The following is a 15,799-nucleotide window of genomic DNA, read 5'->3' as shown; positions in this document are numbered from 1 at the left end:
ACAGGTAAAGGGCACAGTGATCATACAGCAGCACATACAACAGCACAGGTACAGGGCACAGTGATCATACAGCAGCACATACAACAGGACAGGTACAGAGCACAGTGATCATACAACAGCACAGGTACAGGGCACAGTGATCATACAGCAGCACATATAACAGCACAGGTACAGAGCACAGTGATCATACAACAGCACAGGTACAGAGCACAGTGATCAAACAACAACACAGGTAAAGGGCACAGTGATCATACAGCAGCACATACAACAGCACATGTACAGGGCACAGTGATCATACAACAGCACAGGTACAGAGCACAGTGATCAAACAACAACACAGGTAAAGGGAGGTACAGAGCATAGAGATCATATGACAGCACAGGTACAGGCCACAGTGATTATACAACAACACATACCAGGTACAGAGCACAGTGAGTATACAACAGCACAAGTACAGAGCACAGTGATCATACAACAGCACAGGTACAGAACACAGTGATCATACAACAACACAGGTACAGAGCACAGTGATCATACAGCAGCACATGCAGCAGGACACGTAAAGAGCACAGTGATCATACAACAACACATACAACAACACAGGTACAGAGCACAGAGATAATACAACAACACAGGTACAGGGCACAGTGACCAAACAACAACACAGGTACAGGGCACAGTGATCATACAGCAGCACATATAACAGCACAGGTACAGAGCACAGTGATCATACAACAGCACAGGTACAGAGCACAGTGATCAAACAACAACACAGGTAAAGGGCACAGTGATCATACAGCAGCACATACAACAGCACAGGTACAGGGCACAGTGATCATACAGCAGCACATACAACAGGACAGGTACAGAGCACAGTGATCATACAAGACAGGTACAGAGCATAGAGATCATACAACAACACAGGTACAGAACACAGTGATCATACAACAACACAGGTACAGAGCACAGTGATCATACAGCAGCACATGCAGCAGGACAAGTAAAGAGCACAGTGATCATACAACAACACATACAACAACACAGGTACAGAGCACAGATATAATACAACAGCACAGGTACAGAGCACAGTGATCAAACAACAACACAGGTACAGGGCACAGTGATCATACAGCAGCACATATAACAGCACAGGTACAGAGCACAGTGATCATACAACAGCACAGGTACAGAGCACAGTGATCAAACAACAACACAGGTAAAGGGCACAGTGTTCATACAGCAGCACATACAACAGCACAGGTACAGGGCACAGTGATCATACAGCAGCACATACAACAGGACAGGTACAGAGCACAGTGATCATACAAGACAGGTACAGAGCATAGAGATCATACAACAACACAGGTACAGAACACAGTGATCATACAACAACACAGGTACAGAGCACAGTGATCATACAGCAGCACATGCAGCAGGACAAGTAAAGAGCACAGTGATCATACAACAACACATACAACAACACAGGTACAGAGCACAGAGATAATACAACAGCACAGGTACAGAGCACAGTGATCAAACAACAACACAGGTACAGGGCACAGTGATCATACAGCAGCACATATAACAGCACAGGTACAGAGCACAGAGATAATACAACAACACAGGTACAGGGCACAGTGATCATACAACAGCACAGGTACAGAGCACAGTGATCAAACAACAACACTGGTACAGGGCACAGTGATCATACAGCAGCACATATAACAGCACAGGTACAGAGCACAGTGATCATACAACAGCACAGGTACAGAGCACAGTGATCAAACAACAACACAGGTAAAGGGCACAGTGATCATACAGCAGCACATACAACAGGACAGGTACAGAGCACAGTGATCATACAACAAGACAGGTACAGAGCATAGAGATCATACGACAGCACAGGTAAAAGGCACAGTGATCATACAGCAGCACATACAACAGCACAGGTACAGGGCACAGTGATCATACAGCAGCACAGGTACAGAGCACAGTGATCAAACAACAACACATGTAAAGGGCACAGTGATCATACAGCAGCACATATAACAGCACAGGTACAGAGCACAGTGATCAAACAACAACACAGGTAAAGGGAGGTACAGAGCATAGAGATCATACGACAGCACAGGTACAGGCCACAGTGATTATACAACAACACATACCAGGTACAGAGCACAGTGAGTATACAACAGCACAAGTACAGAGCACAGTGATCATACAACAGCACAGGTACAGAACACAGTGATCATACAACAACACAGGTACAGAGCACAGTGATCATACAGCAGCACATGCAGCAGGACAAGTACAGAGCACAGTGATCATACAACAACATATACAACAACACAGGTACAGAGCATAGAGATAATACAACAACACAGGTACAGGGCACAGTGACCATACAACAACACAGGTACAGGGCACAGTGATCATACAGCAGCACATATAACAGCACAGGTACAGAGCACAGTGATCAAACAACAACACAGGTAAAGGGCACAGTGATCATACAGCAGCACATACAACAGCACAGGTACAGGGCACAGTGATCATACAGCAGCACATACAACAGGACAGGTACAGAGCACAGTGATCATACAACAAGACAGGTACAGAGCACAGTGATCAAACAACAACACAGGTAAAGGGTACAGTGATCATACAGCAGCACATACAACAGCACAGGTACAGGGCACAGTGATCATACAGCAGCACAGGTACAGAGCACAGTGATCAAACAACAACACAGGTAAAGGGCACAGTGATCATACAGCAGCACATACAACAGCACAGGTACAGGGCACAGTGATCATACAGCAGCACATACAACAGGACAGGTACAGAGCACAGTGATCATACAACAGCACAGGTACAGGGCACAGTGATCATACAGCAGCACATATAACAGCACAGGTACAGAGCACAGTGATCATACAACAGCACATACAACAGGACAGGTACAGAGCACAGTGATCATACAACAGCACAGGTACAGGGCACAGTGATCAAACAACAACACAGGTAAAGGGCGCAGTGATCATACAGCAGCACATACAACAGCACATGTACAGGGCACAGTGATCATACAACAGCACAGGTACAGAGCACAGTGATCAAACAACAACACAGGTAAAGGGAGGTACAGAGCATAGAGATCATATGACAGCACAGGTACAGGCCACAGTGATTATACAACAACACATACCAGGTACAGAGCACAGTGAGTATACAACAGCACAAGTACAGAGCACAGTGATCATACAACAGCACAGGTACAGAACACAGTGATCATACAACAACACAGGTACAGAGCACAGTGATCATACAGCAGCACATGCAGCAGGACAAGTAAAGAGCACAGTGATCATACAGCAACACATACAACAACACAGGTACAGAGCACAGAGATAATACAACAACACAGGTACAGGGCACAGTGACCATACAACAACACAGGTACAGGGCACAGTGACCATACAACAACACAGGTACAGGGCACAGTGATCATACAGCAGCACATATAACAACACAGGTACAGAGCACAGTGATCATACAACAGCACAGGTACAGAGCACAGAGATCATACACCAACACAGGTTCAGGGCACAGTGACCATATAGCAGCACATATAACAATACAAGTACAGAGCACAGTGATCATACGACAGCACAGGTACATGGCACAGAGATCATATGACAGCACAAGTAACTGTGATGTCAGTCGGTGTCCTGAGGACTGTTCAAGTTTTGGTTCTTTCACTCTCGTCCTACTGTGGCATCCGTAGTGAGCTGCATGTGAGTTGTGGAGGGACCGCTATCTAAGACGTGCTTCGACAATTAGCTAATTGGGCTTTAAACTCTCATTAAAGGAAATTAGACACTTAATTAATTGTCACTCCCGTCCCTCTGGAGCAGGAGCAATGAACCACTGTAAGACCAACCTGCTGAACTCCACGTCTGACTCCGACCTGATGCGCTACAGGACCATCAGCAAGATCCCACAGATCACCCTGAACTTCGTGGAGTTCAAGCCCGACACCTTCATCGCCACGCCCTCCACCGACAAGGACATCATCGCGCCCTGCAAGCTGAAGGACCGCACCCACAACGTCACAGAGAAGGTCACTCAGGTAGGGCCGTGGGGGGCGCCAGTGCTGTGGGCCCGGCTGGTTCTGTCTGCCAGTGTCACCTCCCCTGATGCTGCGGTTGCCTTCGGTGGAGTTTTATGTTTGAAAGCTTGACAACCCTTCAGAGATTAACAACGTCCCGTAGTAGATATTCTGAGGGTCTGTTGAAGGGCTTCTGAGGGACATCTGTCAGCCTGTTAGCAGATTCACTGCACTTTACTGGGGGGCCATCGCTGCCATTTTCTTAATGGCTCAGATCAGATACTGGTTGAGTCCACTACCAGGGAGGAGATCATTCTGTAAGAGCATTTTATACAAATGTTGGGTCCCAGAAAAGTTGTAGGTCGGAAGGCTTGACAGCTGACTCGTGCTCAGGGTAGTTGACCAAGATCAGATCTCGCTTCAGAAGCGGTCCCAGTGAGAAGCTCAGAGCGTTTTGATCTCCTGGTGTAGCTGTGTGAGTCTGAGTGCAGTGACATGCTTTATTCACACTCTTCATTCTCCTTTCCACCGCAGCGTCAGTGCGTACTGCTGCTCAGCACAGTAACAGTGTCAACAGTCAAACAGGGTCTTCAGCCTTTTATGATTATATCTCTGAACATTGGCCTTCTCCAGGGTGTTACACTACATTACAATGACCCATTCATATAGCAGGGTTTGTCCTGGAGCATTCTGATTACAACAGCAGTGTACCCCATCTGGGACTGAACCCACGCCCTTCCAGCGCCCTGACCACTACTCCACACTGCAGCCCCACTGCTCCACACTGCTACTCCACTCTGCAGCCCAACTACTCCACACTGCAGCCCCACTACTCCACACTGCAGCCCCACTGCTCCACACTGCTACTCCAAACTGTAGCCCCACTACTCCACACTGTAGCCCCACTGCTCCCCCACTACTCCACACTGCAGCCCCACTACTCCCCCACTACTCCACACTGCTGCTTCATTATTGTTATTGTACAGAGCAGTACTGTGCCCTGTACCTGTGCTGTTGTATGATCACTGTGCTCTGTATATGTGCTGTCGTATGATCTCTGTGCCATGTACCTGTGTTGCTGTGTGATCTCTGTGCTCTGTACCTGTGTACCTGGATGACGAGGCGATACATTGAGGCAATAGCAGCAGGGTCCTCTCCCTCACATGTCTCTTTTAAAAGCTTTCTGTGGTTTGGAGGTTCATCTATATTCATCTGTAATCCTTAGCACTCCTGTTAGTGTTGGGCCCCTGGTGTAAAGCAGTCTAAAACAGCTGTGGTCGTGCCTGAGACCCACATTCCACCCACAGGATGGTCACGTGAAAGTGCTGTGGTTTCCACAGGGGCACTTAGGGATCTCTGGACTGTTAGGAACACAGTGCTGCTGTCTGTCTCCTGGTCACATGGCTGCCCAGTGAAGTTCATTAATGACTGAAGTCTATGCATAGTGTTGTGGAAACAAGGTGCTTGTTTGGATTGTTTTCCTTCCTGAGTTCAGTATGAAGGTCAGAGATGCTGCTGTCCTGTCTGTCTGCTGACTTTGTCTTAACACTTTGCTGGAAGCACTAGGAGACAGACTCGCAGTTCTGTCTGTGTCCTGATGATGGCAGCAGCACAATTGTGAAAACGGTGGGTTGCAGATGAAACCTTGCTCATCTGAAATTAAGAAAAAAACAGTTCCCAGGGGATCAAGGGATTAAGAGATGTCACATTTCCACTAGGAAGCACTAGAGCCTTATAGCAAAGCTGCTGATAGCCCCGGTGTGCTGTGACCCACTTGCCCACAACAGGACACAACTGCAGCCGCTTCGAGCCTGACTGATATGGGTCTCCAGTCAAGGTCACATCGTGCTCCCGCCCTGTCGATCACCCTCCAGTCGCAGCTGACTCTGTGGACAGTGTTTGTTGTGTAACTGCAGTCTAGAATGGCTGATGGGCTACAGGGGTAGTTGGACGCTGTGGGGTCCTCAGGGTGATGTTACTGGTTACCGTGTCAACAATGTATTCTCAGAAATCATACCAGCACTAAAATAAAGAAGGAAAAAGGACTTTCTTAATGTCTGCACCCAATGTGCCATTGTCTGAATTCCCTCTCCGTGCGATAGTGCATGTTTGTATCTGACTGTTCAGTGCAGTGACCAACTGGCACCAGCAGAGGTCAGCAGTATCATTACAACTGTCTCTGGTGTGAGCTGGCAGAAAACTGTCCTCTGTCAGTTCTGTCCCATCACTGACCTCAGTAGGGTGAGGAATGAGCTACAGTCTCAACCACAGAGCTAACACCCCCTGGAGTCTGGGACCTGTGGTACATTTTAACCGCACTAGGTGAGAATGAGTGTTATCCAGATATATCAAACACAACGATGTGTGAAGATCATCCTTCATTGGCACTGGCACACAGCCACGAGTTTTAATACTTCACTGAAATCCCCTCACAGTCACTAAAGAGATTCGCCTCCTATAATCTGTGGATGCAGTTCCTCTGAGACAGGGCTTTACAATCCTCCGGGTTCCTCGCTCTCCCCAGGGCTGCCATATTTGTTTTCTAATGCAGTGATCTAAACAAAAACACAGTACTCTAATAAGGTCACACTGTTGTCTTACATCACATCACGTGACTTGACATCCTCACGGCACCTCAAGACGAACATAATTAACAACATAAATCAGCATAAACTCCTTCTTGTGTTATTGCCGCCCATGCCTGTTCCTGCTTCTCTCGGCACTTGTCAACACTCAGTGAAATTAGCCAGGTCTCTGCCCGTTCCTTTTCATTTCTGCTTCTGCACATTTTCCTGCTGTTTCTGCATTTGCAGATATATTGAGGTCACTAACTGTACCATTGCAGTTGTTGTTTAGATCATCGGTACTGGTGCTTCACTAGATTACCCCTTCTTTTTGACAGTCATGGATTTCTGCTGCGCAGCTTTGTCCTGTGTGCTCCGGGCAGCACCACCCCCTTCCCGACTGTCGGGCCCAGTTTCTGTGGCAGAGGGGGACAGAGACGTGCCAGTCTCGTACCCTGCCGTGGGGTTTTGGGCTGCAGATCCAGGCAGCACTGTGTCTGTCCTGCTGATTTACACCCCAGTGAGGAGCATCACTTTGCTGATTGGTTTTCCGCACTGCTGGCTGAGCAGTGCTGAGAGGCGCGGCGTCCACAGTGAGCGATGAGCCGGCGTCGAGCTGACGTCAGCCCCGGCACAGTCAGGATTCATGGGAACTCCCATCGCAGCAGTGGGGGGGCCGGGGCCTGCTGCCCGCCCCTGCCATGGCCCAGTTTATTTCTTATTGCCCTATCCATCACCTGTCCAGCTCAGGAGGGCACAGCTGTGTTCTCTTAGTGGAGCAGAGAAATTGAATTCTGTATTAAATCAACTTAGCCATAATCAGCATCGATTCAGCAGTAATGTGAACTATTATTTACCTAAAGCATTTTCCATCTTGAATAATACAAGCAGCGTCTGGAGCTGGAGCAATAGCAGCCAATACGTCTGTCTCTGTCTGTCTGTTCGGTGTCGGGTCATTTATGAATCCTCAGTCTCAACAGGGCTGTAACTCCTGCAGTTGTATCTGGTGTGTGTCTGTGTGTGAAACGGGCAGTACGAGGGTCAGTGTGACAGCAGTGCAGCTCAGGTTACACTGATGTGAGACTGACAGCTTCAGGGTCCTGCGGAGACAAGAGACTCATCACTAACCTCAGTAGGGTGGGACAACTGTCCTCTGTCAGTGCAGCTCAGGTCACACTGGGGTGAGACTGACAGCTTCAGGGTCCTGCGGAGACGAGAGGCAGAGCAGCTCACTGCTGGTCACATGATGATACATGTGCTTATCAACAAAGATGTTTCTTTTTAAGCTTTGAAACTCTGTGAACTAATTTGACACAGAGAGCCCCAAATCGTAATGGTTTCCTTGCCTCTATGACTTTGATATCTAATAACATTCTCACGCAGTCACGCACTCTCCCGCATACTCTGTCACATTCTTGCACACTCTCCCGCACACTTCTTGCCCACTGTCACTAGCTGAGACCTGTTCAGTGCGGTCCTGGCAGTGATTCCTCTGCTGCGCAGAGACGCGTCAGCAGAGCCTCGGGGCTGTCTGAGTGGACAGGCTCGTCTGGTGAGGAAATGAGCAGGTGATGGCCGAGCGCCATCATCTTGCTGTCTCACTCAGGGCCCAGGACGCCCTGACTGTGCCTTTGCTCTGGCCTCTCGCTGCTGGGGAGGGGGGGCTCCTCTAACAGGGACAAGGCTGAGCATTAATGGCATTTAGTGTTTTTTGTTTTTTTTAATAATTCCAAACTGGAAGAGACCAGGACACACAGGGTGGCCCACTGGGGTCGTTTTACATTGTGCTGTTCGTCTGGGATAGAGGATCGATTTCCTGCTGGACTTTAACCTCCATTTGCAGGAAGGATGTCCATGAAACAGTCTTTCATCACCGTAGTAAGTGTGAAGTAGCATGCCCTGGTGGAATCTCTCTTCCTGTGATCCAGCCTGACCTTTACACACCCCGCTCCATGTATCATAATGGAGCGCTCCCCAAGCTGCCCGGCTCTTTCACACTGTATACAGACTGCCAGGGCCAGGGCTCCCAGCCAGAGCATCCCTATATAAAGACATCCCCTGGCAGCGGACCCCAGCCCAGGCCTTGCTATGCTGAAGTGCATACCTGGGGAATACTTTGGGAAGCTGCTGTATAAACAGACATGTCCTGCAGGCCTTGCTTGAGATCGCACAATGTAAATATCAATAACACACTGTGCTTCTCAGTAAGCGCCGGGGCAGTGAAGCGCTTCACACCTCGCCTCTCTGTCCTCGAGAGACACTGTGTGTTCTTCTGCCTTAAAGGAATGCATCTGTAGGGCTGTTAGAGGGTCTGTTTATCAGTTTAATTAGGTCTTTATTTGCCCCCTAAGAAACCAATGTCAATAAAACACTGTAGAAGCACCTCCTCAGAGAGCAGCAACACAAAGGCAACAGCGTCCACAGCAGCAGGAGGAAGGGAGGGTTAATGAGGCGCTGCTTGCAATATCTCACAGTGTGTATTACCTACACTGAGACTGTGGAGGCGCTTGATATTTGAACTTCAGATTGTGACAATTACCAGTGTGAACTATAATATATTCATTTATCACAGTTTACAGCCCGGTGGAAAGTTGGCACAGGGCTGGGAGGACTCATAGTGCCCAGGGGAGAGGGCTAGGGATGCATGATGTGGTTTTGTAGTGTTTTGTTCAGGCTGCGGATGTGTTGGAGGCACTGAACAACAAGAGTGCTGTAGGACACAGTGCGAGGGTTGTGCCAAACTGACACAACCTGACAATTGAAACTGTCCTGTACAGGTACACATTCTGGCACATTCTGCTGCTGTTGTGTGTAGCACTGTTACCGTTGTAAGTGAGCAGGACTAATTTGCTTCCTTCAGTGTATGTGGCATATCTGTATGTAGCTCCTTCTCTCCCAGACGTATCCATGCTATTATAAGTCATGCTGTGCGTGAACACTTTGCATAAACTCTCACTGGCAGAAATAAAAGGGAATGTCTGATGTTGTGGGTCATGATTTTATTGAGTGTGACGAAGTTGATATAAGGAAACTCGAGTTCTTCAAAGCCTTTGGCCTCTCCAAACAAGTCAGCCTGTTTCATTCAAAGCTTTTAAAGAAGTAGTTCAATTATTTGCAACCTTTCAACTTTAGAGGCCGACACACACAGGCCACCCGGTGAGAGCGCTGCGGGGCCTTTCACACAGAGCACACACGTGTGATGACCGCACATTCGCTCAGGACAAGAAAACCAATTAACACAAAGGCATCTATCAGAAGGATCCACAGCTGCCTGCAGGCCATTGATGACCGTCGTTCTCGACCTGGTGGTCGCAGCCGCAGGGCTTCCCTTGGGTTGATGTCGGGCAGATTTCCTGGCAAGGTCCACTGTGTGCCTCTATGAAGTCCTTTTTAAGCCTGTTGTTATTTAGTTCTCCTGGACATACTGTTCTGTATGGCAGTTTTAATCTCTGAGGGTTACAAAGGCTGGACTGCGGTGCTGCAGCACAAAAACAATGAAAATAAAGAAGTCATTACAGAATTCTGCCGTTATACACACTTTACATTCTACTGTTTATTGAGTGAGATGGGTGGCAGCAATGTTGGCAGTGGGAGTATGAGGCCGAGCTCGTCTTCATTGGGTGAGTGTGAGAGGACCAGACGGCTATGCTCTTCTCTGCACCTCAGCTAGCCTGATGCCGTTATGTTGCTGGGATTCCCTGTCTGCAATTTTGCAGCAAATGTTAAACACCAGGTGGAAATAATTATTAAAACAATTGTAGGAGAATAGTCATTTAAATGTGCGCACTTTGTGTGTTGAGTTGAAGTCATGTGTTGCTGTCATCCCCTGTGTGCTCAGCTGACGGCTGACTCATCTCAAAAGGCCTGTCAGGGTGCTGTAAGACGGAAGAGGATTTATATTAGATGCGTATCATGCTGTTAGCCCAGCCCTGGACAGCGACTGTGTGGCAGACTGCAGTGCGGTTATTGTTGCTCCGTTGGGCTCCAGGCGGGGGCTGTGCGTCAGTTATTCTGTATTATTAAAATCCTAAATGTTTGAGCTCAGCTTCTGAAATCCCCTCCATAATCTCCTCCTCTACAATAACAATGGACCTCTGGGCTCAAGGAATAAAAGACTTGGATGCTTCCAGAAAATGAGTTCAATTGAAAGGCTTTGTTTGTTTGTTTAAGATTGAAATTCACCCACAAAGGCTGTTCTCTCAATGAGCTTTTTATTTCTTCATTCATAGGGTTTTAAATGGACAACAATAGATTCAGGCAGGCCTGAAATAAACACCTTCTTCACAAAGGTGCGCTGGTTATTTATTTAAAGGTAAGGGCTGTTTGTTTCAGGCCAGCGCTAACTTATTCAACACAGCAGCATTCACTTAATGGCTGTGCGATGATGTAACACAGCGCACCTGCCGCTGCCTGGGACCATGTGACTCGGGCCATGTGACTCGGGGGCCAGGGGACTCGGGAATGCTGTGGCAGGACAGTGAGTGTGGCAGATTAGTTTTTTAAGAAGGGATGTTGTGTGCGGTCCATAAGGAAGAGCTCAGATCTGCAGATAATCTGACCTGGATAATCAAACACACCCAGTGATTACCGGTGAAGCAATACATGATACATCACGGCCTGCTTTGCCGAACCGCATAACTTATGCAACTGTAATTTTAGTTCATTAACCTGAGTCATGTTGTACAGCAGGACCAGTATGCCTCTCCCTCTGCAAGGTTATTCCTGAATTTATGGCTCTTAGGATGAAGGGCAGGCAGTGCACTTGCCAGGAACGAAGCATAGCCTACTGGAAAGAATCCCGAAGACGCATAACATGTTGTGAATTCAAAAATGCACTTTGCTCTGAAGAGCGCCCGTCTCCAGCCCATATTGTGTCAGCGCAGAGCTCGCCTCGATACCTCCACTGATATGAGTGCGATCTGATTAAAACGGAAAGCATGTTCGACAGCGCAGAATTTGATTATCAGAGTGTAGGTCGGAGCTGTGAGAAAGGAGACGGTCCGAGAGAGGGTGGTCCGTGATGCGTGTCATTTAAGATCGGGGTGGAAGGTTGATGGGCCTGAGCTGGGCGGGATAGACGTGTTCAGGAAGTAGGATGGAAGCAGAGGAGGGACAAAGGAGAGGGAGGGGGTGGAGAGGGTATATGGTGGGTTTGAGAGGGGATGGTCAGGAGGGGATTGACAGGGACAGAGGAGGGTGGTAGAAGCTGTGCAGGAGGAAGAGGAGGAGGAGGAGGCAGTAGAGGTGTTGTCTAATTCAGAGCAGAAGGTCTGCATAGCTGCAGAGAGGACTGGGAGGGGAGGCCAGGGAGACGGGAGTGTGGCCGAGGTGGGAGCAGCAGAGAAGCAGGAGAGACTGGTGTTAATCCCTTTGTTTTCAGCCGAGTGGTGCAGGACCCCTGGGAATGAGCCTGACTGACCAACAGTCAAACTACAAGTGAATATAGATCAGTTAACATAACTGCCCTAGATTCTTCAATACATAACGCTACAACATGAGGGCCTGGGCTACGGACCTGAGTGTGGGGGTTGCTGTCGGTTCATTCTGCCATGGCCACACGGGGGTCTGACGGGCTGCTGCAGGGGGGTTCAGCCGGTGCACTGATGCATGGGTCTGCACAGATTGGGTTCGGTGGCAGAGTTTGAGAGGGGCGCGGGCAGTCTTGGAGAAGACTGCTGAAATGCTTGAAATGCTGTTTCTGCTGTGGTTCCTCTCCAGACCAGACCTCATGCTGCCTTCACTTCCATCTGCCTCTCTGCTGTTAATACACTTTCCACTCGCCTGCATCCCAATAACACTAACAGGGAAGTGCCGTATTAAACCTTTCCAGTCACTGTACAACGCAGCCCTTTGCACTGCAGTGTGAATGCAGATGTTTATCCAGAATCCCTTGAGATTCTCATCCAAATGAAATAATGTCAAATTGAGCAAGCGTTGTGAGATGTGTGATTAATGCAGTGAAGTAAATGAATGATGCTGCTCCATGTGACATGTGACAAATTCATCACACAGTGACCTGATTGCCGGGTGCTCCTCCCAGGACATGGCTGCGAGTGAGACGGTGCCTCACGGGACGACTGATAGGCCAGTTACACAACAATTACAGATGCACACGTCAAGGGACATCACTCTGCATCCATTTGCTTACCAACTAAAAAATTAAATAGCATTTAGCAAAGTCATGGAGGTCAGTTTACAGCAAGACAATATGTCAGCTACAAACTTGCAAAGAACAGTTTCATGGTGACGAAGCCATGGAGTGAGAGAATGACATGAATGTGATTGCTATAGGCGTGTGTTTTAATCGGAGAGAGGCCATGTTGTGCATTTGCAATGGGGAGCACGAGACCTCTTCTGCACACAGACAGGACAAGTATGTTCAAGCCGGTGTGTGTGGAGTAACTCGTCAGATGGGATGGCTGCACTGATGTGAGCAGCACGTCTGATATCTCTTATGGTTGCTTTGTGAACAGCAGCGACGCAGAGCCAGCTTTGTACTATGTGCACACGCTTTGAAAGGACATGAAGGGATTGACACATTATTTTCTCACATACTGTCAAAGTGGGCAAGCTTTTTTCCCATGGAGTATCTATATCACTAAGTGACCTGAGATACATGAGGTGGTCACCTCTCTGGCATCGTGTGCTGCTGGACACAACTCTGTTGACAGCCTTGTTGAAACGTGGAGATTTAAGACTAATGTTCTATACCTGCTGCTGTGTCTCTCTATATTATCCCTGTTATCACTGACCTGTACACACTGCCCAATCCAGCTCCACGTCAATACCCTCAGGCTGGGCCAAGACCTAGCCATCCTCCCAGGCTCTGCATCAGTGCCCTCCAGCTCTAGCCCCGTTGCAGTGGTGCCACCCTACACAACGATATCACCAAGTATGGACTAAAGACTTTAGAACATAAGAAGAACATAAGAAAGTTTACAAACGAGAGGAGACCATTCGACCCATTGTGCTCGTTTGGTGTCCATTAATAACTAAGTGATCCAAGGATCCTATCCAGTCTGTTTTTAAATGTTCCTAAATTTTCAGCATCTACCACATCGCTGGGGAGTTTGTTCCAGATTGTGATGCCTCTCTGTGTGAAGAAGTGTCTCCTGTTTTCTGTCTTGAATGCCTTGAAGCCCAATTTCCATTTGTGTCCCCGGGTGCGTGTGTCCCTGCTGATCTGGAAAAGCTCCTCTGGTTTGACGTGGTCGATGCCTTTCATGATTTAGAAGACTTGGATCAAGTCCCCATGTAGTCTCCTCTGTTCCAAGGTGAAAAGGTTCAGTTCCCTCAGTCTCTCGGTAGGACATTCCTTTCAGACCTGGAATAAGTCTGGTTGCTCTCCTCTGAACTGCCTCTAGAGCAGCGATATCTTTCTTGAAATGTGGAGCCCAGAACTGTCCACAGTATCCAGATGAGCTCTAACTAGTGCATTGTACATTCTGAACATCACTGCCCTTGTTCTCAATTCTACACTTTTGACAATATACTCTAGCATTGTGTTTGCCATTTTTATTGCTTCCCCACATTGTTTGGATGGAGAAAGTGAGGAGTCCACATAGATTCCTAGGTCTTTCTCATGCGTTACTTCATCTAGTTCTATTCCTCCCATGGTGTAATTATAGTGCACATTTTTGTTACCTGCGTGTATTACCTTGCACTTGAATTTCATCTGCCAGGTGTCAGCCCACAACTGAATATTATCTAAGTCCCTTTGAATAGCCTGTGCTGCCGAGATTGTATCTGCTGAGCCACCTATTTTAGTATCATCTGCAAATTTGACAAGTTTGCTAACTATCCCAGAGTCCAGATCATTAATATAGATTAGAAAAAGCAAAGGCCCTAATACTGATCCCTGTGAAACTCCACTAACAATCTCACTCCAGTTAGAAGCAACTTCTCTAATCGACACACTCTGTTTCCTATACATCAACCAGTTCATAATCCATCTACTTTATATTCACAATGATCACCATGACCATGCACAGTTTTATTTTATTCCATAGATAACACGAAAAAGTAACATTGTTTCCTTGTGTACAGCACATCATTTAGAGTAGCTGCAGTTGGCTGGGCCTATTTATGAATGATGTGTCCGGACAGGCAGCGCTGTATTCCAGGTGCCCGTGGAGCAGACAGTTCGGGCTCATCACTGGCTTCCCCTCTGTCCTCTGAGAGCAGGAGGAGTCTGGCAAGATCAGACCTCATACACTCCTTTCATTTCATGAGTCGTAAGGGTTTAGGACAGTCTTGGCAGACAGCGCTCAACATGTAACACATTGGTGTGGTTTGAAGCTGCAACGTGGCTAAGTTACCAAACCCCTGAGGTGTGCACATAGACAGCACCTGGAGTTAGTAACGGGGGTTTAATAGAACACGGGGACTGCAGTAACGAGGTGTGGTATTTGTGGGGGGGGGGGGCAGCATTGTGCCGTGCTGTGAGCCGTCAGTGAAGATGTATGCTGTGATTAGGTTTCGCTGTGCTTCTCCACACAGGGAGAACTGACCCAGCACGCCTTCACAAACCTGCAAGCTCGGCACAACACAGAAACTGGGGCAACAAGAAACGTTCCTTTGGGGAAGTAATGACGGCATTTGTTATCCCATTTTACCAGGGGAACTACAGCACTGTAGTGGAACAGTTAAGCACTTTGAAAGTCTTCCCTCGATTCACTCAGAGTACACAGATCTTTTCTGTACAATTCGAATCCACTGGGTCCTGTGAAAACAGTGCACTCCCCATGTGTACCTGCTTCTTCCTCCGTGAAATGCACACGTATTGTCCTGGATCTGAATTTCATTGAGCAGCTTTCTATTGAATGAATCTGCTCAGGAGGTTCCCACCCTCATAGTGCGCTGTCTGCCAGCAGTGAGTGAGGGGACAGAGGGGCCACAGCTATTCCGCAGACACACCAAACCCAAAGACACACCAGACCCAAACCACCCCGTGTTCATAGTGGTGTTTCCTTTGACATTCAGTCAAGATAAGACACAGTGTAGCCTGGCTTTGATACAGTGACATCCGCTGTGCTCTTCCCTGTGGAGCTCCAGTCTGTTTTTACAGCCAGACTCCACACGCTGTGGCACGGTCACTGTGTAACACACTGATCCTTAATTAGCA

General features: G+C 48.0%; 1 protein-coding gene across 1 annotated transcript in view; it reads left to right on the top strand.

Moving 5' to 3' along the window:
- The window catches only part of kcnh2b (potassium voltage-gated channel, subfamily H (eag-related), member 2b), a 138,345-nt gene that overhangs the window by 63,599 nt on the left and 58,947 nt on the right, over positions 1-15,799 (top strand). The window contains exon 5 of the mRNA XM_066715993.1: positions 3,918-4,132. Coding sequence (XP_066572090.1) covers positions 3,918-4,132 — 215 coding nt within the window. The remainder of the gene's footprint in view (positions 1-3,917; positions 4,133-15,799) is intronic.

Source organism: Amia ocellicauda, chromosome 2 (assembly GCF_036373705.1).
Source record: "Amia ocellicauda isolate fAmiCal2 chromosome 2, fAmiCal2.hap1, whole genome shotgun sequence".
Lineage (NCBI taxonomy): Eukaryota > Metazoa > Chordata > Actinopteri > Amiiformes > Amiidae > Amia > Amia ocellicauda.
The sequence above is the reverse complement of the archived record's forward strand: the minus strand, read 5'-3'. Positions and strand labels throughout refer to the sequence as shown.